Source organism: Coenobita brevimanus, chromosome 65 (genome assembly GCF_032717465.1).
Source record: "Coenobita brevimanus isolate Jiangsu-jjx chromosome 65, ASM3271746v2, whole genome shotgun sequence".
In the NCBI taxonomy this organism is placed as follows: Eukaryota; Metazoa; Arthropoda; class Malacostraca; order Decapoda; family Coenobitidae; genus Coenobita; species Coenobita brevimanus.
The window spans coordinates 43,545,581-43,558,620 of NC_137018.1; the positions used below are offsets into that span (position 1 = coordinate 43,545,581).

The following is a 13,040-nucleotide window of genomic DNA, read 5'->3' on the forward strand; positions in this document are numbered from 1 at the left end:
TCTCAATTCTCCAACTCGAATTCTTCCCGCTCCATCTGGCACCTTACCAAAAACCTTTGTAACAACTTTACGTCATCATCTTTTCTACTCTGGTGGCTCTGTAGCTATTTCTTCTGCTGATAAAGCAGATCTCTTTGCTCAGACTTTCTCGTCCATTTCCACCTTAGACGATTCTGGTGCTCCATCACTTCCACCCCTCTGACATCTTCATGGTTGACATTAAAATTTCTTCTGCTGATGTATTTTCTGCTATCACTGGCCTCAGTACTAAAAATGGATGTGGGCCTGATGGGGTCCCTCCTGTTGTCCTCAAGAACTGTGCTGTCACCGTTGTCTGTCAGCATGTACCTTTCCTTCTTGCAGAACGTTTGCTCTCGTTCAGCCAGTCCCTATAACTATCGCCCAATTTGCTTTAACATCTGTGTCTCAAAAGTTTTTGAGTCTATTCTTAACAGAAAAATTTTAAAGCATCTTTCCTATCCCAACCGTCTTTCTGATCATCAGTATGGGTTCCATCAGGGACACTCCACTGGTGATCTTCTCACCTACCTTTCAGACTCCTGGTCATCCTCCTTCGGGACCTCGGCGATCGCTTTGCCTTTGCACTTGACATCTCAAATGCTTTCGATCGAGCCTGACAAATTTTTAATTTCCAAACTGTCCTCTAAGGGTTTCTAGCCTTCTATCTGTGCCTTCATCTATAGCTTCCTTTCTGGTCATTCTATAGCTGTTGTTGTAGATGTGTTGTAGACAACCACTGTTCTTCTAGACCTGTCAGCAGTGGTGTTCCTCAGGGCTCAGTCCTATCACCAACTTTCTTCCTTTTATTCATCAATGACCTTCTTAGCTGTATATCTAACTGTATCCACTCATACATTGATGATTCCACCCTTCACCATTCCATTCAATTCCTGCAACATCCATCTCAGCAGTTACTTCAACAAACAAGGGATGAGGCTATGGCACACCTAATGTCTGACCTGGCTCATATCTCTGAGATAAAAATAATCTTGTTGTTTTTAACGCACCAAAGACTCAGTTCTTACATCTATCAACCCGACAAAATCTTTCACAGGAGTACCCACTAATATGTAATGATATCCAGCTTAATCCTGCATCGTCTTTAAACGTACTTGGGCTTTCATTTTCTCGGGACTTGTCTTGGAAAGATCATATTACATCTCTTGTAAAATCTGCTTCCAAGAGATTAGATGTGCTAAGCTGACACTGTACCTTCTTTACACGTGCACAGTTGTTGACTTTATACAGTACATCCTCGTATTTGGACACATTTTACTTCGACGCTTCGTTTTTCGCGCAAGAAAAAAGTTTCCGAGTTGTCTCACAGTTCGATGCTCCCAGCCAGCAGCCGACACTCAGCAGACAATGCATACCAATGCTCAGTCTAGGCACTGTCCATTTTTCTCTGCAACAGTTTTCCATGATTTTTATACAGCAGGTCCAGCGGGGCAGGAGACACACGTGAGTTTGTTATTGTTTATGATCGTAACGTACAATCTTCAGCCATGTCGTGCTACTATTTCTTAACAAAGAATCGTTACATGTTTCTCGTAACACTATTTATTTTTGTTTTGATGGACAAATACCTGAAATAGATGTAAAATAAATCTATCTATCTATCTATAGCTCGACATCCTAATCCGGCAATGGGTGGCTGCAGACAAAACGCCTCTAAGTCGCTCTGTCACCCACCATTTGACTACCCTCCCCCCAACTCACTCCCTCCTCCCTCATATACCTCTCAACTCCATCCCTCCACCTCATCGTCAGTCTACCCCTCCCTCTCCCTCCCTCCACCTCACCTACATACACCCTCTTAGTCAGTCTTTCAATCTCCATTCTCTCCACATGTCCAGACCACCTCAGTGTATTTCTCCTAATCTTCTCAACCACATCCACATCCACCCCATAACGTTCCTTCACTTCTTCATTCATCAACCTGTCCCTCCATGTCACGCCACATGCTCCTCTCAAGTAACTCATTTCCACTACTCTCACTCTTGACTTTTTCCCCTCTTGCAAAGTCCACGCCTCGCTTCCATACATCAGGGTAGGGATCACAATACTATCATGCAGTGACTTCTTAACTTCCATACTCACCTCCCTATTTCTCATCACTGCTTTCAGTGAACCAACAACCATCCTTCCCTGCAGTACCCTTTCACGCACTTCATCCCTCAAAGTTTCATCCTTGCTCATAACACCACTCAAGTACTTGAATGCACTCACATTCTCCATATCCTCACCATCCAACCTCACTGTACATTCTGTGACTTCATTCCTCTCAAACACCATAACTTTACTCTTCTTTACATTAACTTTCAGATTCCTCTTCCTATACACTGTCCCAGGCTCATTCACCAAATCTTGCAACCCCATTCATCTTCACTCAACAATACTGTATCATCAGCAAACAGCAGCACCGGAATCTTCCAAATCTGACCCTCATTCATTAGAGCCACCCCCACATCCACTGCCCTACCTTGCACCTCCTTTACAACCCCATCCATGTATATATTAAACAGCCATGGAGACATCGCTCAACCCTGTTTCAGTCCCACATTGAGATAAAAGAACTCACGCAGCTCACCATCCACTTGCACCATAGCCCTAGCTCCTTCGTACATACTCTTCACAGCACTCAACAATTTCCCTTCCACTCCATATATTCTTAATACCTTCCACATACCTTGCCTATCTATTCTGTCATAAGTTTTCTCCAAGTCCATGAAGGCAGCATACACTTTCTTTCCCTTCACTAGATACTTCTCCACTAAACATCTTAGAACAGATATCTGATCTACACACCCTTTTCCCTTCCTAAATCCCCTTTGTTGTTCTCCAACAAGCTCCTCTGTCACATGCCTAACCCTATCAGTGAGTTTTCTGCCATATATTTTTCCGGTCACACTAAGGATGCAAGTACTCTAATGGTTACCACATACTTCTCTCTTCCCTTTTCCTTTTTATAAAGGAACAATTATACCTGATTTCCAGTCCTCTGGAACCCTTCCCTCGTCCCAAGCCAATCTACACAACTTTCATATCCACTCCACAACACTCTCACTACCATACCTCAGCATTTCACCACACACTCCATCAATTCCTGGGGCCTTTCCCATCTTGATCTTCTTCATTGCTTCCACTACTTCCGCCCTACTTATCTCTTCCTCCCTCCTCTCATCTTTTCTTCTCCCAGCCATTCCCCAATCCCTTATACTCGCACTGCTCTCACTCTCTATGTTCAACAAATCCTCAAAGTGCTCCTTCCATCTCCTCAATTTCTCTTTCGTCTCCACTGACAATCTGTTATTCCTATCTTTCACTCCCCTACTGTTTCCCCTTTCACACTGCCTTACTTTCTTTAACTCCTTCCAAAACTATTTCTTCCACTCCCTCCATTTCACACTCAGATTCCTCCCAAACTCTTCATCCACTTTCTTCATACTCTCCTTCACCAGTTTCTTCACCTCCCTTCTCCTGCTCACATATACCTCTCTTCTCTCTCTCATCTTCTCCCCTACCTCTACTCGCTAACCATTCACTATATGCCTTCTTTTGTTCCACAGCTCGTTTCACCTCATCATTCCACCGTGCTGTCCCTTGCACACCCCTGCATCTCCTCCTCACTCCACAAACCACCTCACACACTCCGCCTATGTCTTCTGTGAATATCTTACATATGTCTTCCACCCCTTCCATCTACTCTAACTCAAACCTTCCCAATCTTTCTTCCACTATGCCATTTTCTCACTATCTTGCAAGTTCTCCACTCTTCTCACAGGAGCTGTTTCCTCCTGTCTTCCCCTTCGTCTCTTCAACCATTTTCTTTGCAGCTTTACCTTGGCCATCACTAAGTGATGGTCCGAGACTCCATTCCCCCACCCTCTCCACACTCTTTCATCCAACACTTGTCATCTCATTTGCTCATCCACACACGCGTAGTCTATCATTGCCTTTCGTTCAACAAGTTCACCATCCATCCTCCTCATTACTCTCCATGTATGCCGGTGAATCATCTTATGCCAAAAGTAGGTGTTGGCTATTGCCAATCCCTTACCAGCACAGATGTCCACCAAAGCACTACTATTCCCATCTACTTCAGCCGGCACACCCCACTGACCAACCACTCCATCCACTCATACATTCCCAAGTTTGCCATTCATGTCTCCAGTCAAAAGCACTCTCTCGCTTCTGTCAGATTTGTCCATACATGCTTCTACACTCACCCAAAACTCATCTTTCACTTATGCCACTCGGTCCTCTGTCGGCGTATATGCACATACTGTACAATCGCCCACGCTTATATACCTACTTTCATTCTCACCCATACAATCCTTGCACCTAGTGTTCCATCCTCTCTCATATTCTCCTTCCACCTCGTGCTTATCATCAGACATACTCCCTCTCTTGCCCTCTCATTCTCATTAACTCCCGCACATATACCTAAACTATATTCCCATTCTCTCACCCTTTCACTTTTCCATTTAGTTTCAGTCAATCCACATACATCCACTCTTGCATCCTCAGGCACCTGAACAATCTCTCTCTCTTTCACTTCATCATTCACTCCTCTCACATTCCATGTCCCCACCCTCAGAATGTCCTTTGTCCGTTCCTTAGTCGTCATCGTATGATCCGTCCTGGTCCGAGGCACTTTATTCACTTGTTTAGTTAGTTCTTTTTACGGGGTGGGGCACTAACCCACCACCAACCTTTTCAGTCACCTCGTACGACAAGCAGGGATACTGGGGGAGTATTCTTGAAACCCCCCTGCCCCCATGGGGTAGGAATGATATTTAAGGTAGGAAAGAATAATAAACATCCCAGTACAGAGATGGTAGACTCAGCCCACCAATTTTTTATTCTGTTTGACTATATTACAGCCTTTCTTCCTTGTAGCAGTGAGTAAAATAATGTTATAATTTCCCCCTTCCTTTTAGTGACAAAGAGGACACATTAAATGACCCGGGTTTAGTTGACCGACTTTGATGTCGAAAATTAAATAATCTGGTGAAAAGTGGCAGCTTTTCCACGGTTAGTGATAACGGGAACTAGCCCATCCACCCTCAACACACCTTCACTTGCCACTCAAGCCAGTCTTCAGTTTATTTCTGGTAAGGATTTTTGGTGTTGCAGCTCTTTACAACAGTTTTAATGTCTTTTCAGGCACTTGTTTATTGTGTTATGCTGTTTTAGCAGTAGCAGACACTCTTCACTTAATTTTGGGTAGGGCCTGTTTGGTGTTATAGTACTTTCTGATAGGGTAGGTACATGTCCTACCGGAACGCTGCTCTATTTGTCCCATTGACTCTTAACCTCACACTTTGACGTTTCACGGTTCGCAAGGTTAGGCGGAACATCCAGGCAGCGAAAAACAAGGATTTACTGTACACAGGTTTTATTCGTCCCTGTGGAAATTACAACTCGTGTGTGGGGTGGCTCCCCACCTACTGCTCTTCTCAGTAGGGTAGAGTCAGAGACTTTTTGTCTCATTAACTCTCCTCCTCTTACTGACTCCCTTCAACCTCTGTCTCTTTTCTTTTGCCACCTAAATGGTCACTGCTCGTCTGAACTGTCTGTTTGCGTCCCTTCACCTCTACGACAAGTGTGTAGCACCCGTCTAGCAACAGACTTATCTGTTTTCTGTCCAGTTTTCTATTGCAAGAGTTAACCGTTACTCCCAGTCCTTCATTTATGCAACAGGTCAGCTCTGGAACTGTCTTCCTCTGTCTGTATTTCCTATTTCTTATGGTCTCCGGTCTTTCAGTCGCAGTGTGTCCAGGCATCTTGAAATGAACATATCTTGAATTTGGTTCTCTTTTGTATTGTTTTTGTTTTTTCTTGAAAGGAACGGTTTGTGGGCTCCTGGCCTTTGGTTTCTTTTGTCCTTGCATTGAAAAAAAATAAATAAATGAAAAATAATCCATTCTCTCCACATGACCAAACCATCTCAGTACACTCATTTCATTTCTAGTGTCCACAGACTTCCTAACTCTGTGTCTTTCATGTAACACATTATTCTGTATCCTATCCACTCTCTCTACTTCACGTAATTTCTCAGCAGTCCCATCTCCATTGCTTTTACTCTTGACTTTCCATTTGCATACCACATGATAGTCTCACATCCATATGTTAAAGTTGGCACTAACACTCCTTCATGTAAGCCTCGTGCAGCTGCAACACTCAAGACTCTGTTTCATATCAAGACCTTCATAACACCAGCTACTCTCCTTCTTTGTTTCACTGTCCTTTCCACTTCTTTTGCACATTTTTCTCTCTTTTCTATCACTGTACCCAGGTATTTGAACTCTCTCACCAATTCTAGTCTCTCATCATTCACAGTACATCACACTGGGAGTCATCTTCTCTCTCAGTAACCATCACTTTACTCTTTTCTCCATTTACCCACAGGACATGACGCTCACAGAATCTACAAAACTATGCACTAGTCTACCAAGCTCTTGTCATTTATTTGCATGTAGCACTGCATCATTAGCATACAACAAATTCGAGATATTCTATCCATCACCATTTATTACCAATGGCATCCCTCTCTCCATTATTTGTGTTTTTACTTCTCTCATCACCCCATCCATTTATATAATGAACAGCCATGGGGACATCACACAACCTTGTCGCATGCCCACACCGATAGTGAACCATTAACTTAGATGCCCATTTACCCCTACACATGTCTCATCAGGTGAGAAGACAGGAAGAAATCAGTAGGATAGAAGTTGTGGAAGCAATGAAGAAAGTTAAATCGGGGAAAGCCCCAGGAATTGATGGAGTGTGTGGTGAAATGCTGAAGCATGGGGGAGAGATAGTAGTAGAATGGATGTGGAAGATGTGCAGATTGGCCTGGGAGGAAGGTAGAGTCCCGGAGGATAGGAAGTCAGGTATAATTATTCCCTTGTACAAAGGAAAAGGGGAAAAAGAAGTGTGTGGTAATCATAGGGGCATTTGTCTTCTTAGTATAATAGGAAAAGTGTATGGTAGGATACTTATAGACAGAGTTAGAGAAAGAACAGAGAAATTAGTTGGAGAAGAACAGGGAGGCTTTAGGAAGGGAAGAGGTTGTGTAGATCAGATATTCATTCTTAGATCTTTAGTGGAAAAGTTTCTATAGAATGGAAAGAAGTTGTTTGCGGCTTTCATGGATTTGGAGAAAACATATGACAGGGTGGATAGACAAGGATTGTGGAAAGTGTTAAGAATATATGGAGTAGATGAGAAGTTGTTGAATGCTGTGAAGAGTATGTACGATGGTGCAAAGGCTGCAGTGCATGTGGATGGTGAACTAAGTGAATTTTTCTCTTTGAAAGTTGGTTTGAAACAGGGATGTGTCATGTCTCCATGGTTGTTCAATCTGTACATGGATGGGGTAATAAAAGAGGTACAAGGTAGGGTAGTGGATGTTGGAGTGGCCCTGGTGAGAGAGGATAGTGTTTGGAAACTCCCTGTACTGTTGTTTGCAGATGATACTGTGTTGTTGAGTGAAGACGAAGGGGAGCTGCAAGGCTTGGTGGATGAGTTTGAGAGAGTGTGTAAGAAACGGAACCTAAAGGTGAATGTAGGGAAGAGTAAAGTGATGGTCTTTGAGAGAGGTGAAGTTAGTGAATGTACAGCGAGGTTGGATGGTGAGGAATTGGAAAATGTGAGTACGTTTAAGTATTTGGGTAGTGTGATGAGTAAGGATGGAGGTTTGGAGGGTGAAGTGCTTGAAAGGGTACAGCAGGGAAGAAAGGTTGCTGGTTCCTTGAAAGCAGTGATAAGAAACAGGGAAGTGAGCATGGAAGTGAAAAAGTTACTACATGACAGTATTGTGATACCAACTCTAACGTACGGAAGTGAAGCTTGGACATTGTTGGAAGGACACAAGTCAAGAGTGAGAGCAGTGGAAATGAGTTATTTAACCCTTTAACCGCGGGTGTCATTCCAGAATGACGTTGCAAAAACTGGACCAAACCGCGGGTGTCATTCTCGAATGTTTGTGAATATTTTGAACACCCCGCGTTTTTTCCGTGCGCCAATTGTTTCAAGGGAGAGTAGCTATTAAGTTCTTTCACTCCAGCCGACCCCCACCTCCCTCTTCCCCCCCCTGGGGCCACACCTCCCACCCCCTGGGCCCCCCACCCCACCCCTGACCAAGCGCGCATCAGTATCTGTCCAGCTGTGTGAGTGACAACACATGTTGATGTGGCAGTGAAGTGCAGGCAATTACAGTGCCTTTTACCTGTCTCAGTGAACACAGAGTGGGTGTTTATCGTATGTGCAGTGTTCATATATGTTTATAGTATTATTATCAGAATGTGACTGGCATTTGGTAATGGTGTGTGAGCGAAAAATAGTGATTACAACACCGCTGATGTGGCAGTGAAGTGCAGGCAATTACAGTGCCTTTTACCTGCCTCAGTGAACACAGAGTGGGTGTTTATCGTATGTGCAGTGTTCATATATGTTTATAGTATTATTATCAGAATGAGGTTGGCATTTGGTAATGGTGTGTGAACGAAAAATAGTGATTACAACACCGCTGATGTGGCAGTGAAGTGCAGGTAATTACAGTGCCTATTACATGCCTCAGTGAACACAGAGTGGGTGTTTATCGTATGTGCAGTGTTCATATATGTTTATAGTATTATTATCAGAATGAGGTTGGCATTTGGTAATGGTGTATGAGCGAAGGTAATGATGTGTGAGCGAAAAATAGTGATTTTACACCTCTCACTTCTAACGGCACTGCCCGTCCTGTGAAAGTCAACAAAGTCATGAAACCTACATCAATGGAAAGCTGAAGGTTAGTACTTTCTAATGGTACCTTATTTTTTTCTCTAGCTTTATTCTGTGCAGAGTTATTAAGGTTTAAAGGTTTGTTTACATTTGGCTGAAACCCCCGCGGGAGAGGACAGTCAGACCAAAACAATACCCGCGGTTAAAGGGTTAAGAGGAGCCTGTGGAGTCACGTGGAGAGACAGGCTGACAAATGAGGATATAAAGGAGCGTTGTGGTGTGGATGTGGATGTGATAGGAAGCGTAATGAGGAACACACTGAGGTGGTTTGGCCATGTGGAGAGGATGGAGGGTGAAAGACTGACGAAGAGAGTGTATGTGAGTGAGGTGGAGGGGGGAAGAGGGAGGGGGAGGCCGAGGATGAGATGGAGGGATGGGGTGGAGAGGTATATGAGAGAGGGGGGTGTGAGTTGGGAGCAGGGCAGTGAAATGGCGGGGGACAGGGCAACTTGGAGGCGATTTGTTTGTGGCCACCCCAAACGGGATTGAGGCGTCTGGCAATAGATAGATAGATAGATAGACATGTCTCACTTCCATCATAAAAACCCTTGATGGCACCTAGCAGCTTACCATCTACACAGTACCTGCGCAAAACCTTCCACAAGCTTTCTCTGTCTACTTCGTTGTATGCTTTTTCCAGATCCATAAATGACATAAACACTTTATTGTCCTTCTCACAGGCCTTCTCCACTATCTGTCTCACTGCCAGTATTTGATCCACACATCAACTGCCACTGCTATAGCCACTCTGTTCATCACTCACTAGTACTTCTGATATCTCTTTTACTTTCTTTATAGTAATTTTTCCTTATACCTTCCCTACAGCATTCAGTAGACTTATGCCATGATAATTCTTACACTCACTTCACTCAGCTTTATTTTTGTATAGGGGTACTGTCACTGACTTTTTCCACTCTACTGGCACAGTTTCACTCATCCATGCCTTATACATATCTCTAACAAGCAGTTCATTCCACACTTCCCACTACACTTAATCATCTCTACATACACCTCATCAACCCCAGCCGTTTTCCCATTTTTCAGCCACTTCACAACGTTCTTCACCTGTGCAAGGGTCACGTTTCCTGGCTCTGCATTCCTTCTCTGTCCACCTCAAAACCAATCATGTTAACAGTTACTTTGCTTTCTCTATTCCCATTCATCAGACTTTCAAAATATTCTTTTTGTCTAATCCATACTTCATCCCCATGGGCTAATAACCTGCCACTTACATCCTTCACACTTTCACATTTCTTTCCACTGTTGCATCTACATTTCCACACCTCTTTCCAGAATAACTTCCTGTTTTCAGAGTAATTTGCATTCATTTTTCTTCCTAGATCATCATTTATCTCCTTCATTTTCTCTTCACTAGTCTCTTTACATGCTTCTAGCTCTTAGTATATTCACTTCTTATTTTAGCTGAACCCCTGTCCTGTATCCACTCTAGCCACTTCTTCCTCTTTTCCTCCACTGCCCTCTTAACCTCGTCATCCCACCATGCCATACCTTTATTCTTTGTTGTTACTCATGCCACAACTCACACTGCTTAATGTAGATTAGGAAAAATATAGATACTGTGTGTGTGAGCCATAAACTTAATTTCCCATGTTGCAAATTAAATTTATGTCCATTTTTGCTTATCAACAGGATAGGAGAGAGTGGCAGCACCCCAGGTGAGCCTTGTTCTTTACACGACCGGGTGGCACACCTTGAACGTTGCCTGGCAGCTGAGCAGCAGCGATCAGAACAGTTGGAAGATGAAGTAACACAGCTGCGCTCAGAGAACAAAAAGCTCCAGGAAGACAGCAGAGCAGCTGCTCAACAGTTACACCAGTTTACAGAATGGTTTTTTAACACCATTGACAAGACCTGAGGAAGAATAGTGGACAGAGTGTACATTGACCAAGTTGTTAATCCATAGGTCCTTTGAGGAATGATAAATGAACTGGAGTAAAGGGTGTTAAATGAGGGTATTTGGATTTACTTTTGTTGTTGGGTTAGCTGCTACAGTTGTATTGTCTGTGAGAGGTTGCAGAGTGTGCAGAAAGTGTATGGGATGATGTCCAGTAACAGGAATTACATATCCTTTCAACAGCAGGCATGCGCTGTTATTGGATCCTGCACATTCTGTGTTTTAATAAAAAATAGAACTGAGCACAGACTGTTTGGTAAAGAGTGGAGAACCATGACCATGTAAGGATGGAATGGTTTAATATGAAATGAAGGATGGCATAAGGAAGATTATACGTAAGACAAAATAATGCAAGGGCTGTAAGAGTGGAGAACCGTGACAGTGTGAGAATGGAATGATTTAATGTGAAGCAAAGGGTGACATAAGGAAGAATATATGTAAGACGAGATAATGCGAGAACTGAGGGGCAGTGCCATCAGGGGGTTGGTTAAAGTTTAAAAACCAAAGTTAATGAATCCACAAATTTCTGTACAAGATAATGTAAGCCATAACTGACAGCACTACTCTTCATCACCTGAATTTTGACAATAATGTTTGACAGCTGTGTGAGCAGCAAAGGTGAGGAACTAGACTGTGATGTCTCCAATTTTAAGCAGTTGAAATTAGAAGTAATCATTCAGATAATTAGATGTACTGGTGGTTGCACTGTTTAGAGAGATGAGATGCTTCCACTCCTAACTTTTCTTGGTCAGCAGTATGTTTTCATGTTCAGAGTTTATTTTTCCAATCTGGCTGTAATCAAAACAAATATTTATCTAGGTAATGTTTACATAGATGATATGCAAAAAATTTCGTAGATTAGACCCTAGCATAACATATCAAATAATTATAGGTAATACACATGGTGACACACAATCTATGCACTAATGTTTTCAAATTTTTAAATGATGGTAGAAGTGTTACTAACTTTACTGTTTTAAACACGCTGCTCTTAGTAGAGGGGTACGTGGATGTTAGAAAGTTTAGTTTATTCATTTTTACCATCAGGTATTCAGCCACATAGATTGATCCATTAGGTATTCCTTAGTACTATGATATTTGTAGACCATGACTGCACATATCCATTTACTGACACTTTGTATATGACTGCATTTTAATAATATTTAGCTTGACTTACAGTGTTTCAAAGAAGTGTGTAGCCAAACTCACTGTTGCAATATATAAGACGACTTGCATTTAGCATTTACAAGACAATCCCAAAGTAACTAATAACAGGCCAGGTATATGATAATGCCCTTGTGTTATACCATTCACATAGGTGAGCCATTTGGTAATCACATTATATCTAACACATCTAACAACTACCATATGACACTGTTTACTACTATGCGCATTGAAAGTACCGTGTACTTAATCACCAGATGGTTGGCATGAATGATCAAACCTTAATTCTGGTGCAAGATTCTCTGTGTTGATGCCATTCGCAGTGTAACTGTTTGCCGTCCATTGGTTATGATTTGGCAAACCTACTTAAAGCTTTTCTGAAAAAAGAAAGAATAAGTGCCTTTGTTACCAAAAAATTATATCATTCTTTATTTCTGTAGCATGATTTCTGGGTTTTCATTGGCAAGAATCAGCTCAAATTATATTTCACCATGAGTGAAATTCACTGGTCAGAGAACTGCCATGTCGTGTTCATTTGAGCTTTGTTCTGGCAATGGAGCTCGTTTTTATCCCCCCCCCCCCTTAGTGCCTCATCTCTTTACATGTTCATTAAAGCCAAAGATTTTTTTTTTTCCCTTTTGGGACTGAAAAATTTATTAACCATATGTACAATGAATATAACATTAAAATATTACTTTTCAAAGATACATTTGGAAGTGTTTAGTTGGACTGTGTATTGGATAATGTTGCAGCTGAAACAGCATTAAATTAATGAATGGATGGATTTTGGTATATATGTAATGAGTATAGTATGACTATATTAGCTTAATATTTTATACCTTGTATGTGAGGCTGCTGCAACTTTAATAGCACTGTCAGTTATTTGAACCTTTTTTTTTTTTACAGTTTTTATTTTTATCTGTACTGAAATAGAATACTGTAATAACTTATTACTTATGCCTTTCATTCCGTCATAGGGTTTATTAACTTATCATTGTCATCCTTACCTCTGTTTTGCAACCTAAGGTAAGTTAGAGTCCAAAAGCAAGGAAAGAGAAAGTATGGTAGTATAGGAGAACTATTAATAGCATGCTCAGTAAAATGAGCTAGACATTCATGCACTTACCATTCAAGCTTCCAAAAT

The 13,040-nt window shown here is 42.1% G+C and overlaps 1 protein-coding gene across 1 annotated transcript in view; it reads left to right on the forward strand.

The window, feature by feature from the left end:
- Positions 1-12,779, forward strand: part of LOC145405092 (uncharacterized) — a 244,275-nt gene extending 231,496 nt beyond the window's left edge. Inside the window, exon 22 of the mRNA XM_080276605.1 lies at positions 10,468-12,779. Within this exon, the coding sequence (XP_080132731.1) occupies positions 10,468-10,693 (226 nt within the window). The 3' untranslated portion in view covers positions 10,694-12,779. The remainder of the gene's footprint in view (positions 1-10,467) is intronic.
- The last annotated feature ends 261 nt before the right edge of the window (positions 12,780-13,040 follow it).